The 13293-nt window shown below is 37.7% G+C and overlaps 1 protein-coding gene across 3 annotated transcripts in view; it reads right to left on the bottom strand.

The window, feature by feature from the left end:
* Positions 1-1528: 1528 nt before the first annotated feature.
* Positions 1529-13293, bottom strand: part of BNC2 (basonuclin zinc finger protein 2) — a gene marked incomplete at its 3' end in the record, with an annotated part of 307358 nt that continues 295593 nt past the window's right edge. For all 3 annotated transcript variants that reach the window (XM_080708832.1, XM_080708833.1, XM_080708834.1), the window contains one exon: positions 1529-2189. In XM_080708832.1, coding sequence (XP_080564958.1) covers positions 1529-2189 — 661 coding nt within the window. The remainder of the gene's footprint in view (positions 2190-13293) is intronic.

Below are 13293 nucleotides of genomic sequence, written 5' to 3'. Positions count from 1 at the left end.
AGCACGCGTTTTCAGAGCTTCCAAGCGCTGCTGCTGTTCAACAGCTTGTGATTCTGTCTATCAAACAGGCCTGAATCGTACATCGCACTATTGCAGAACTTAACGACAAATGAGACAGCCATACGACAGACCAACCCAGTTCAGACTTTTCTTTCTTTCTTATGGGATAAGGGTTAGGGCCTTGGAAATGAGTGTTCAACTCTATTACAGTATTCTGCTTTGTTCCTTAGTGAGTAATTTGGGCTTTTTGATCCTGAAATATTATCCTGCCTCTAAAGAAGAAATGTCTTGGCTGTTTCACACCACATAATTTTGTTTTCCTTTTATGTAACTTAACATATAAGCAAGAAGGATGCAATGTTGATTCTAATAACATTCAGCACTTGAAAGAATCACCAAGTGTATTTTTTTTTCTTTTTTTTTTTTAAAGCGGTTTTCTGGTGGCCGACAAATTGGCCTGTGGTTATGTTGAGTGACTAATTGTATTTTCTTTTCTGGAAACTTGTGCAAAGTTGGCAGTTTTGTGTTAACACTAATACTTTTGTTTGGCATTTGTGCCCTATACTGACCAGACCATTTTTATACAAGTGGGGTTTTTTTTTAAAGACACTTACTGAAGTATGGCAATAGTTTAAGGATAAAAAAGAAGTATGAATATTACACATCCCCTTGTAGTGTATGAAAAAAAGTGCATGACTGGATTTATGTACTAGTACAGGACATTTTAAAAAATCAGATCTGTGCTGTAAAGCATGCCAGCACCTCTTTATCACTATATCTAACAGGTAGTAAAAACAAGACCATGTTTTTTTTTTCTTAAAAAAATGTGCATTAATGCTAACATAAATGAATAGAGCTAGCCAGCAAACTATTTTTTGCATATCTAACAGCTGGATGTAACTGTAAAAATTAAACGAAAGAGTTAAACAACCATCAATACAATTGTTTTACATCATTGGCCTCTCAAGGCTAAATATTTACAGGTGAATCTGCCATGCTTTAATTGAATATTCTCTCAAAACCTTAAAGTTCACAAAAGACAACTATAAGAAGTTCCTTTTTGTTTCTTTTTTCTTTTCTCCCTTTTATTTTTTTTGCAGGCAACAGTCATGGGTACAACAAATTGTCTCTTTGGAGAAGACCAAGAATTATTCTATCAAAATTGGGGCTAGTTGTACACTGTGTGTGTGTGTGTGTGTGTGTGTGTGTGTGTGTGTGTGTGTGTGAAGGGGCACTCTGTTCTTTACCCCAAATTAAGAGCCCAACCCTTCCCCAAAACTATAAAGGAAAAAGAAAAAAAAATTCAAAGCACCTAGTGTTTATCTTTTTTTTTTTATCTAAAGAAAGGAAAGTACGTGTGTGTGTGTGTGTGTGTGTGTGTGTGCACATGGACACAGAGGCATACACACACACACACACACACACACACACACACACCCCACCACATAGGGACGCGCACGTTGACTATGGCAGTTCAAACATGTAGGCCATCTGGTGAGAGCTGGCATTTGTGGTGTCCTTTCTGGGACTAATCTATTGAAGTGAAGGGAATGTTTTTGTGGAGATTAGGGTTCTGACTGTGCCGATTTCGGCTTCGCACAGAGGAAAACATCATATTGCAACCGGGGACTTTGCACTTGTGCATTTCTCTCAAGTGCACGGTTTTGTAGTGCACCCGCAGAGTCCCCTTGTTGCTGTACATTTTGTGGCAAATGTTGCACATGATCCCACCATTGCTCCCAGACAGGCTGCTAAACATAAGTGATCCTGCAACGTCAGCCCCGAGGCTTCCAGGGAGGGCAGGGGCCTCAGCCTTGTGCGCCGACTCCCCACTGTCACTCGCCCCGTCAATGTCATCGAGAAGAATCCCCTCGTCGCTGCCCGCGTCGGATTCTCTGGAGGAATGGATGCTGCTGCTGGACTGCAGGCTGGAGGTGGTGCTCAGGTCAAGAACCATGTAGTCCTCTGCCATGCCTCTCCCGTACCCGTTCAGGTGGGAGTCTTCTGTCCCTGCGGGAGAGGAGGCATCTTCCCGGACATCGAGCCCAATGGGGTGCTGGGCACCATAGATCTTCACCAAAAATTCATCCCGGAGGTCCTTGCTAAGGGAGGGTTGCGATGAATCCAGGCCCATGTCATCGAGTTCTTTGGTCAACAGTTTACGATGCAGATTTATGTTGGCACTGTGTCTAGGAAAACAAGAGGGAAGGGGCGGGGTAGGTGCACGGGGAGTGGGGAGGGGTGAGAAAAAGGAGAGCACTTTAAAATAAATTCAGCTTTCACTAGGCATAATAAGCACACCCACTCCTAATCACACCCCTATAAAAGCAAGCATTTCCCTCTATCCTGGGGATCTGGGAGTGAGTGGTGGCAGTGGGAGTTGCAATAAGAGACACTCTCCATTTATATACTTTTTCTAGGAGTAAAATCCTTAAGTGTAGGATGAATGCAAACTCATGCACCCTGTTCTAGATGGTTGTTCCGATGGTGTGATGATGTAGCAGCATCCGCTGCAGAGGACTCATAGCAAAAATTTTAGAATATACTTTAAAAATAGGATCAAAGAATGAAAATTTTCTGCTTGTCTAAATGGAATATTCTAAATTTACCTATAGAACACACAAGCCAGAAGCTTTCATAATACAGAAAACACTGTATTGAGAGATACTAAAACGTACTTTTTTTTTTGGTACTAGGGGTTGGACCCAGAGGCACTCTACCTCTGAGCTACAGCTCCATTGTTTTAAATTTTTGTTGTTGTTGTTGTTGAAACAGGGTCTCTAGTAAACTAGTTTCAAGGCTGTTCTGAAGCCTACAATCTACCTGTCTCAGCGGACCAAGTACTGGGATTATAGGTGTGTGTGTGCCACAATGCCTGGCACACAAAGGTAAATGGTCTAAATAATTTAGGCTTAAATTAAAAAATCTAATGAATCTCATGAGAAGATTCATTAGATTTTTTAATTTAAGCCTAAATTGCCTGCTGTGGTGGCGCACGCCTGTCATCCTAGAGCTTGGGAGGCTGAGGCAGGAGAATCTTCTCCCTCACTCTTCTATATTATAAGCTTTTTAAAAAAATTTCTCTTGGTACTAGAAATTGAACCAGTACCCCACACATGCTAAGCAAGTGTTCTACCACTGAACTACCTTCCCAGCCCTTTTTAAAATCTTATTTCGAGACAGGGTTCATTTAAATTGCCCTGTATGGCCTTAAACTTACAATCCTCCTGCCTTAGCCTCCTTAGTAGCTGGGATTATAGACTTATGCCACCACACCTAGCCATTTCAAATAAAAACTGGCTTAATAGAGTAGTAATTCGAAACAGTTAAAAGACTCTCTTTAGCACCATTAATCCCTTGTCTCAGAATGATGTGGGATCCTAGTTAAATCTAATAGCAAAATAGGCTTATTTTTAGAAGCGGCTGCATTTTACTGTTGTAAAGTTTTTATCAAATATTCCTACTTTAAAATTTAATTATTTAAAATAAAAGCTAAAAAACTTTAAAAAATATACACACCACCCACTCTCAAAAAAAAAAAATCACACTAAACAAGAGAAAAAAAAACCCAAAAGGACAAAATTAAACAATAAGTACAAAAATATTCAAGCACAACAATAACATATGGCTTCTGTATTTTAAACAACTAGATCCCATACTATTTAGATAAGCAAACTTTTACTCTATTCACTGAAATGCTTTGTTTTGTGTAAAAAAAAAAAAGATAGTATTTGTCCCAAAGCTTCCATAGGGACATCATGATTTACAAAGCCTGATATGTTATTACCTATCTGCAAACATTGCCTTTGTATTTACATCCCCCGTTTATTTTTAAAATGCTCTTGGGCAAATACCTCTCTCCACCTGTAAAGGCTCAGATGTTTGACAAGCACCTAAATTGAAACTACCCTCCCCCACATAAACTGATCTGTAAACAAATAAATAAAGCTTCTCAATACTGGTGGAAGCTCTAGTCTTGGAGAAGTAATTGTCTTAATAGAGATGACCTAAAATCCCAGTTTGAAGTTCAAAGACCTTCTAGTTATGTTTAAAAAGTAGGGAAGATCAAAATGAGTCACTCTGTTTGGTGACAAGCATAGCTGATACTTCCTGGAGATGGTTGAGAGGTATGTGCCTCAGAGACAAGAAAGGTGAGAAAGACTTCTCCACCTTTCCACACAAGACAATAATATATAGCACTCTGGGATTCAGGGGCAGAGGGGCCGCAGCCCTCTCCACACTGAGCTTGGGAAGGCTGAGCTTACCTTGTGACAATAAGATCAGCTTTCTAATCTTTTGCTAAATCGATCACAAAAGAAAGCAAGAATGAGAGACAGAGAGAGAGAGAAGGAGAAAGAGAGAGAGAGAGAAAACAAATTCACATTCTAGACATCTGGTTTTGAAAAAACTTAAACAATAAAATAGGGATTTAAAATGTTCTGATCACAAAATTATTTTCTGACATAAGTGATCATCCCATATGTTGTCTTGATGATTTTCAGATCAGCTGCATAATCCAAAAATCATAAATCATATTAAGATAAACCAAATTCACAGCATCATCATCATCATCCACAAATGAGTTCCAAACAGATGCATGCAGTGTGGGTATGTGAATGGTAAACAGAAGTTATCCCCACAGTCCTTGCTCTGACACAAGTCATTCCCTGCTTCCTTGGTGTTAGATGGCAGATGACTCTAAGTGCAGGTTGCTAGGGAGAGTGCAGGAAATGCCCACTGTGAGATCCTTACCATGACCTGTGGGTACGGCAACACCAGGGCTATAATGAGAATGTGGATCTGGAGTTACGCTATTACTCTGTTGCTAAAACAATCTGCCAACTATAGCAGCTCACAAAATCCTACCTCTCAATTTAGTATTTGCAACCCTCCCCTTAATTTCACAAACACACATTTTGTGATGACTGTAATCTAGAACTCTGTGTTGTTTCTCACACATCTGTAGTTACCACTTCCTAGACGCACTGCTGAGAAAATAGCAGCCAGACACACAGCAGTCACATCAAGACACATTGAGTAAGGAAGAATAAATTAACATTGACGAAAGGACACACTGATCACCCAGATGGACACCTCTTCTCTGCGATGACTTGTGAAATTACACATCTCTACTGATATGTTACCAGGAAGAGATCTTTTCTTCATTTCTCACTTACAGCAGTAGAAATCTGTAATCTAATTAGATGATGTACCAGCCCTCAATATCTGTCAACCAAACGATGTGCAGAAATGTGTAGACCAGCTCTGGCACTCTGTTCAACAGTGTCCCTTTTCCGCTGTCAGCAGTACTGTTGGCCTCTGCTAATATAATTACATTGACTTTTATTCAATTAAGTGCCATCCCTCGCTTTAAAAAAAAAAGCTACTTTATCAATTGATTCAGGTGTAATGCAATAATAAAGATGAACTCATGGCAGTGCATTAGCTCTTCTGTTCATAACTTTAGTACACGGGTTCATTCATGATAGTCGATTTCCATTATGCAACCGTAGTTCAAAAGAATTGATTCTTTTATGTTCATTTCTTAATCTATTTCATTTTTGTTTAATAATCCTCCTAAATGCCATATGCAAAACACTTGAAGCAAAATTGGGAAGAATGGACTGTGGAAAGCCTGCTGGTCCACTTTCATGATAGCGGGCTTGGAGAATTTCTAAAAACACACACAGTATTTCTGGGGTGGAAAAAGCAAAAGCAAGAGAAAGAGGGAAAGAAGATAAACTAAAATGGTTTAGAGAGTACTGATCTCTATAGAATGGGCCAATGACAGAACTTGATTTTAACTAAGACCTATTGTTGGACTCTCCAATCAGTCAGTCCAAACCATTAACTGTCATAAAATACTATCCTCCTGAAATACAAAGACCTGGGTTAATAGCAATTTGAGGAATATTACACATTTATTTGCATCAGCAAAACTGAAGAGGTGAAAAGAAAAGGGATCTCACCCACTGACAATCTGATGTAGAAAAGATCTTAAAATGACAAGAACAGAGTGCTGGGAAGAGGACAATCCCAGGACAAGGAGCTGTTGCTATGTAACATGGATAAAGGAATCCCTAAAGCAACCGATTTTGAATTCTCCAAGAATAGAGATGATTTTTCTACAAATAAATACTAAATACTTATCTTCAGAAAAGAAAAATCATTAAAAACTTAGACTGAATTAAAATTTCTTATATTTTATAAGAATATAAACAATATCAATGGCATTTCTACTTGCTCTGATGAGGTAGATGATATAGATATGTGGAAGCAAATTCCTTGTATATATATCTGACTGGGATAGAGAAATAAAAAGTGTTCATAGGTATAAAGGGTAAAGATTAAGACAATATTCCAGAATTTTGCACCAAGAGGCTACTTTCAAGAATTCAAACTAATTCTAATTCAACCTTGTGTGTCCTGCAGATCAAGTAGGATACTTTGCATATAGAAGCCAGTTAAAAATCTGTAAAATGCATGCATCTTAAAGAAAACACTGAAAAAGGAAGATAACGATCCAAGGTAGAAGTATGGAACTAGATATTCAAGAAAAGACAGAGGTGACTGCAAAGGGTAATTCTGATGCTGTGGACGCCCCATCAAAGTGCAAGGAGATGCTACAAAATTAGGGCATGAAAAAGCTCTCTAATTTGGGTTACAGTTGGAATTACAAATGTTTCCTCCGAACTTTTGTACTCTTTCTATATTATGAACTTACCAAAAAACTATTGAAGACTAATGTCACCAAAAGCAAAAAGTAATAAAATTTTGGTTTGGGAGGAGGGTGTCAAAACCCAAACTTCTTCCTTATTTGAAATACTGAGTCGAAGTTAAAGTGAATTACCAGTCTTCTGTGTGTTTGATGAAAGCCTCACCATGCAACCATAGGAGACATGAAAGTCATCAAATGCAGTCTAGTAAATGCAAGTGCCCTTAGAAGAGAGAGTGAGTACCTGGCTTTGGGCTTTTCTCAAGTCTTTCCTCACTGTCCACATGCCCAATTTGACTTAATGCAATGTTTTATAAAAATGAAAAACAAACAAATTTTAAATAAGAAGTATCCCGAGTTTTTAAATTTATAGAAAAAACTCTTTAAAAATTAATTAATTTTTAAATTTACAGGAAAAAAACTTTAAAAAAATTTTTAAAAAGACAAAGTTAGGAAAGCAGACTGTGGAGGTTAAGAAACTAAATAGTGAATCAAGTTATATACTACCATAAAGTGTCCAACACCTAAATCTTAATTTTTAATCAGCTTTGAGCCACTATAAACTTTATGAATTGAAATAAAACATGTAATTAATTACAATGCCTTAGGTAAAACAGAATTTAAGTTTTACTTTGAATTGGTGTTTGCCTTTATTTACCTGTTCAACTCTGTCATTAAAGACACATATGTCCAAATTTCTCAAATAATATTGTCAAGAATTATCACAATGACTTTAAATCAACTCTAGATTACTGATAATACCTAGTACAATGCAATGCTATGCAAATAGTTGTGGTGCTGTATGGGAAATAATGACTAGGAAAAAAAGTCTATACATGTTCATTGTAAATACAATGCTTTTTTTGGCCATTTCTGATCTGTGGTTGTTTGAATCCACAGAAATAAAACTTGTGGGCACATAGGTCAACTGCATATATATAGGGAGAGGGAAAGAGAGAAGAGAAATTTGGATAAATTTCTCCAATTTACATCCAATTTGGATAAATCTAGATACCAGGTTTGAATATACTGTAGGATTTCTGAGTCACAATACTCCTGAACAGCAAGGCAACCAAACCTGCTATACAAATCTAGAGAAATAAAAAAATTAAAACCTCTGTCCTTCATTAGTTTTCTTCTTATCTAGACTGATACAATTCTATCTTTTATACTTAAAATTTTTGTTTTACTACTTATTCACGGTAGTATGTTCACAGCTCTGTGAATTAAATGACATGTTTGATATTAGTAGTTGTTCCATAGGTTATTATTTAAAGATTCTTTCTAGAAGATATGAACAAAAAAAACTCAATGTAAAATTGTAGTGAGTAATTCTTAAAACCCCGGAAAGAAAAGACGTACCTATCCAATGCAAGAAATAAAGCTAAGCAAATTCTTGCAAATTAAAAGTATAAGATTCAGTCATTTCAATCCCTTTCAATATAAAACAAATCATCCATACTGGTCACGCAGACAGTTCCCTCTACATTCAAATTATTCACTTGAAGATAAGCTCCCACCAAACTCTTTAGGGGTTTAGCTAATTTACTGCACAGATACGGCACGTCTGTTGTAATAACAGGTAGGATGTATTGGGGTCGACCATTTATCAGAATTAGACTTCTTTTCTCAATTCACAGTGAATTATGCTGCCTACAAGACTCCCCTCTCTCAGAGCCTGCCATCCCCTTACGGCCTCTAATGTGGCAGGCAAACAAAATTGACAGTCTCATCTTGTCAACAAGGGGCGATTCTCCTGAGAAGCCATTTAACTTTGCAGAGGAAGCAATGTATTAATGTGCTTGTCCCAGGAATGTTAATCATCTTCAAGCTTCCGATCTAACTTTGACGTGAACGAAATCACCAAATTTGTTTACTAAATGAATCGTAATATGCTAATAAGAAAGCATGACATATATGGAAAAGCCAAACAGATGGTTTGTTTACTCCACTTTGCAACTTTATAAATGTTGTAACTCTGAAGATGTTAGTGAGAATTATTGGTTTGTTGGCAGAGGCAAACGTGTCTTTCGCATACTAAATCTGGCACTACAGTTAGAAAACAATTTGTCATTGCAGTGGAATGCATAAAAAATGTTAATGTAGTGATGGCATTTGGGAAGGCAGATGGGTAGATGGAAAAATGTGTATGCTGGATGCCCAGGTTAAATGTAGAATTGATAGCCAACAGTCCTGTTTCCTAACCGTTTTACTTTTTAGTTGTATCTGACACATCAAGGCTTCTCCAGGGTGCTGATGATATTCGATAGGTACCTGTTGCACTGTAATGTGAGGTGAGTGTTACATTTGGATAGGATTATGTTTTCACAGCATTTGGAAATTTTCTCAGTCAGGCAGCGCATCTGGTGCTCAGTTTACTACTAGTGTTGGGTAAGAAAATGCAAAGCCATGAGTCCTAACATCTCATAAGGATTTACTGAGAAGAAATCTAAGCTACAATTTTAAGTTTTTTATTTACCTTGGTTAAATTAACTCTTAAGTCTTCTATCCTTTGTTTTATAGTCTGACCTGGGTAGATTGAGGAGATGCTATTTGCAAAGTGACAGGAATGACTTTTCCTCTTCATACTTGCATTTTTCTTCTATTTAAAAAGTAAGTTTTCTTTTCTAATGTGTACAACATGAAGCATTTCCAAAGGGAATATTTCCTAAGAAGAAACATTCAATATGCTCCCTATCATTAAAAGTTAACTTATGGTCTTCTTAAAATATGACAGTAGGGCAGTATGAGTTCCTCAAGGGAGAAGACAATATTACTTCAGGAAAGTAAATATTTTTACCTATAGTCTTATCAGAATTCGGTGTGGGAAATGAAACTACTAAAAGACCTGAACAAAAAGAATTAAAATAATCTAAAACCTTTGTTTGAATGATGTCAAAACTACCAGCCAGAACATGAAAATTCCATTTTTACCAAGTAACAATGTACCGTGCTACTAATTTCAATTTATATAAACATTCACATGATTTTGGGGGCATTCATTTTACTTTCACTCATAAAGAAAAGGTCCGGAAGGGCAGAATTTTGTACTTAAAGAGGCGCTTCTTTCTCTTGATGATACAAATCACTCCCAATGTCTTAGTCTTTTTGCATATACAACATCGAGACTAACCCTAATCTTGCGGGATTTTCTTGTATATTACCACACAGTGATCAACTTTTTACCCATCTAAAGAAGAGAAACAAGAAAGCAAAGTGATCTAAAGAACCACTGAGCTCATCTTGCTGCCCAAGGATCACTCTGAAGCAAGAAACATTAGCAGCTGTCCCAGCCTGGCGCTTATATCTCATTTGAAACATATCCTCATTCCTGACCAACAAAGAAAATTTCAATAAAGTACTTTTACTGGTTTAACAACGGTGAGCTCCTGGGATTGTCAAAGTGCTAAGCCTTTTCCAAGGAGAGAAGAAATCAGCAGCTCAAATATAATTAACCTTCCATTCTCAATGCAAACTGCCACGCACAGGAGCTCTGCAGTCTATTAGTGAAGTTATAATGGCCAACAGGCAGAAGCAAAATTGGTCAAAAAGTTGGCTGCTGCTGTCATATTTTTGGAATTATGATTAATGGTACTAATAATGTGGATGATTACTGATATGTGTATCTCCAGCAGTTTATCATATTGCTCTGGCTGCCTACGTCCACAATAAACAGGATGCTATCATTTACCTCTTTATTGAAGGTAATCCTTCTCTTGAAGGAGCATATTCTAATTACTTCGTAATGTTTTATGTCTTAAACATTCTGCAGCTCTGGACCTTGCCAACTGCTCCGTGTCTACCATTGATTAATTACTGAATGTTTAATCAAAATTTAGAACCTAATGTAGCCATTTATGAGCACACCACAGTGCCAAAGTAGTTAGGCTCCGCTCCCAAGTTTGGAGAGTGTTGGGTTCAAAATCAAATCCCAGTCATGCACAAAGATCCAAGAATTTCACCTTGGGTGCTCTGAGGTTGCCAATTCCATCTCTGCTGATGAATGGAAAGCAATCTAACTACGGGGGTAAACAGCATCTTTACCTGCCCCCTCACCACTGGATTTCCCTTTCCTCTTTTCCCAATTCCCCAATCCACAGAACATCACTGTTAGCTGCCTCTGAAAACACAAAGGTGCTCACATGAATGCCCATGATGAGAACAGAGTTTTGAAGTGGTTAAACAAGTGAAAAATAATTTGCTGGGACAAATACATAAGTTTTTTTTTAATGTGGATTTTTTATGGTACTGTCATACAACCATTCACCGTTGAAGTTAAGTGTTTTTTTAATACCATTACTGAACTGCTGAAATGGATGCTAATATAGCTTGGAGTGCTAATGTCAAGTCCTGGTAATAAAAAAGACAGACTGCTGAATGAAATAATTTCAAGTAAAAAATAGAACAAAAGTGCTCTCTCTCTCTTGCTCTCCACTTTTATTGAATTGGGACTGACTGAGCCAATTGCTTTAGAAGTCTGTAAAACACAATTACTAGTGAGTGGACTGACCCACCAGTGCCCCCTCAGTGACAAGCAGACTAAAAAGACAGCGGCGTTGAAGCGGCCCTTCTGCTGGCCATAGGACCGAGGGGCTGGGTTCTGAAGGCCTGCTGTTCTCATGGTCCACATTTGTCTCCATTTCCTTACAAAATCTTCTGGTTTCCCATCAACATGATAAAGTAACTTCATATATCACTTTCTGAGATGGATATGTCTCTTCTGGCAATTAAAGATGATCTGTCTTTTGATATTTTTATTTATGTGGGTGTTTATGTATAAACACATGTATACATTATGTGGATGCATTTAGATTAGACAGTTAGCATAATTTTTGAGTGGCTGATCATAATTCAGATTGATCTATGCAGTAGCCAAATTGAGGCATCACTTACATATGTTCAGGTAGAATCACTTGATCTCCCCCTCCTAAGATAAAGTCAAAATTAGAGAAGAGAAAGAATTAAACTGGAAGTGGGTAAACCCCCCCCCAGTTAATAAAAGAAGTAATAAACTCCATAAAGTACTAGAGATGACTAACACTTCAGGCATAACAGCTTTTTACCAAAAATTTATAACTCCTGTTTTAATTCAAGCAGCCTGCATTAGGACATAAAATCTAGTTTTTTAAAGTGTAATTTTATGTAAAATAACTAAAGAAAAACTGTCTTTTCCTAAAAAGTATTTCTGACCTAACTTGTCTGCCTCTCATCTTCTCCCTCTTCTCTTTTCTTTCTCTAACACACACACACACACACACACACACACACTCACTCTCTCTCTCTCTCTCTCTCTCTCTCTCTCTCTCTCTCTCGGAACTCAAGAATCAAACTCCCTGAATCTCTTTTTTATGACACTGATTTTTTGGCAAGTATAAACTCCTTTCATATTCTGCCATATTCATTTATTTGGAGCTCATGGGGCAGGCATCTTGTAGCAAAAAACATTAACTTATTTTTGAGTAGGCTCTTTTAAAAAAGGAAAAAATGAAATGCTTTATAGCTCAGTTTTCAGCATGAAACTTAAACAGAGAAAAGAAAAAGTCTCCCCTCCTCTCAGTAAACAACGAATGATTACTTATAACAAGAGAATTGGTAGAAGGCTTTTTGCCCAAAGGGGGGACAGATGTCACTGGTTTACACAAGTGAATGTTAATGCCTGTATCCCATCTCAGTGCTTGCTTTCTGATAGAAAATGGTCCATGCTTTTTTTTTTTTTTGTACTAGGGATTTAACCCTGGGATATCCTATCTCTGAGTTATATCCCAGCCCTTTTATTTTTTATTTTGGAACGGGACCTCACTAAGTAGCTGTAGCTATGCTTGAACCGGCTATCCTCCCATCTCAGCCTTCCAAGTACTGGGATTACAGGCATGCACCATCATACCTGGCTTTGGTCCAGGCTTTTTAAAGAGAAAATCTATCTATAAAAAACTATCACAAATAAAACTATGAGAATTCTTATCAATTAAGTATATTGGATTGTATGTTAAGAGTTTGGTGGGCCAGAGGGAGGTGGACATCAGGAAAATGGTCTTTTCCAAGTGGTGCCATCATGAAAAATACTGCCTATGTGTGCACTTATAGGGTATCCTGCCTTCTGTCATTTTTGCCAGAATTTTCAAGATAATGCTGGTGAGAAGAGTAGCTTGTTCTTTTCTACGGGAGGCAAAAATCTGGGGAATCTGGAAGCATTATGTTTGTGCAGTGGAAGTTACATATCTGCAAAAGATTTGATGTTAACTCCTATCAATAAGCTTGTGGAAATCTCTGTATTATGCAAGGGAAATCATTCACCAGCCATTAAGCTTTGTTGCCAGATTTGGCACACAGTTTTGAAGATGGTAGAAGTGACTGGTGTAGTTCTTATAGTGGAGGAGTGAAAGGTCAGCAGAGACTTAAATGAGCTTGTCTTGCATCCAGCTGGGCCAGCGGGCGGTCATTAGGAAGATCCGAGGCTCACTTTAGGCTTGACAGAGTCTCTCCCCATGATACAAGGAGGCCATTTTGCTCACTGCTCTTCTCCCAGTGTATAAAAAGAACCCCAGGGACAGAGATGACACTGAAGTTTATCTTACTAC

This window comes from Muscardinus avellanarius (assembly GCF_963383645.1).
Source record: "Muscardinus avellanarius genome assembly, chromosome: 13".
Classification (NCBI taxonomy): domain Eukaryota; kingdom Metazoa; phylum Chordata; class Mammalia; order Rodentia; family Gliridae; genus Muscardinus; species Muscardinus avellanarius.
The sequence above is the reverse complement of the archived record's forward strand: the minus strand, read 5'-3'. Positions and strand labels throughout refer to the sequence as shown.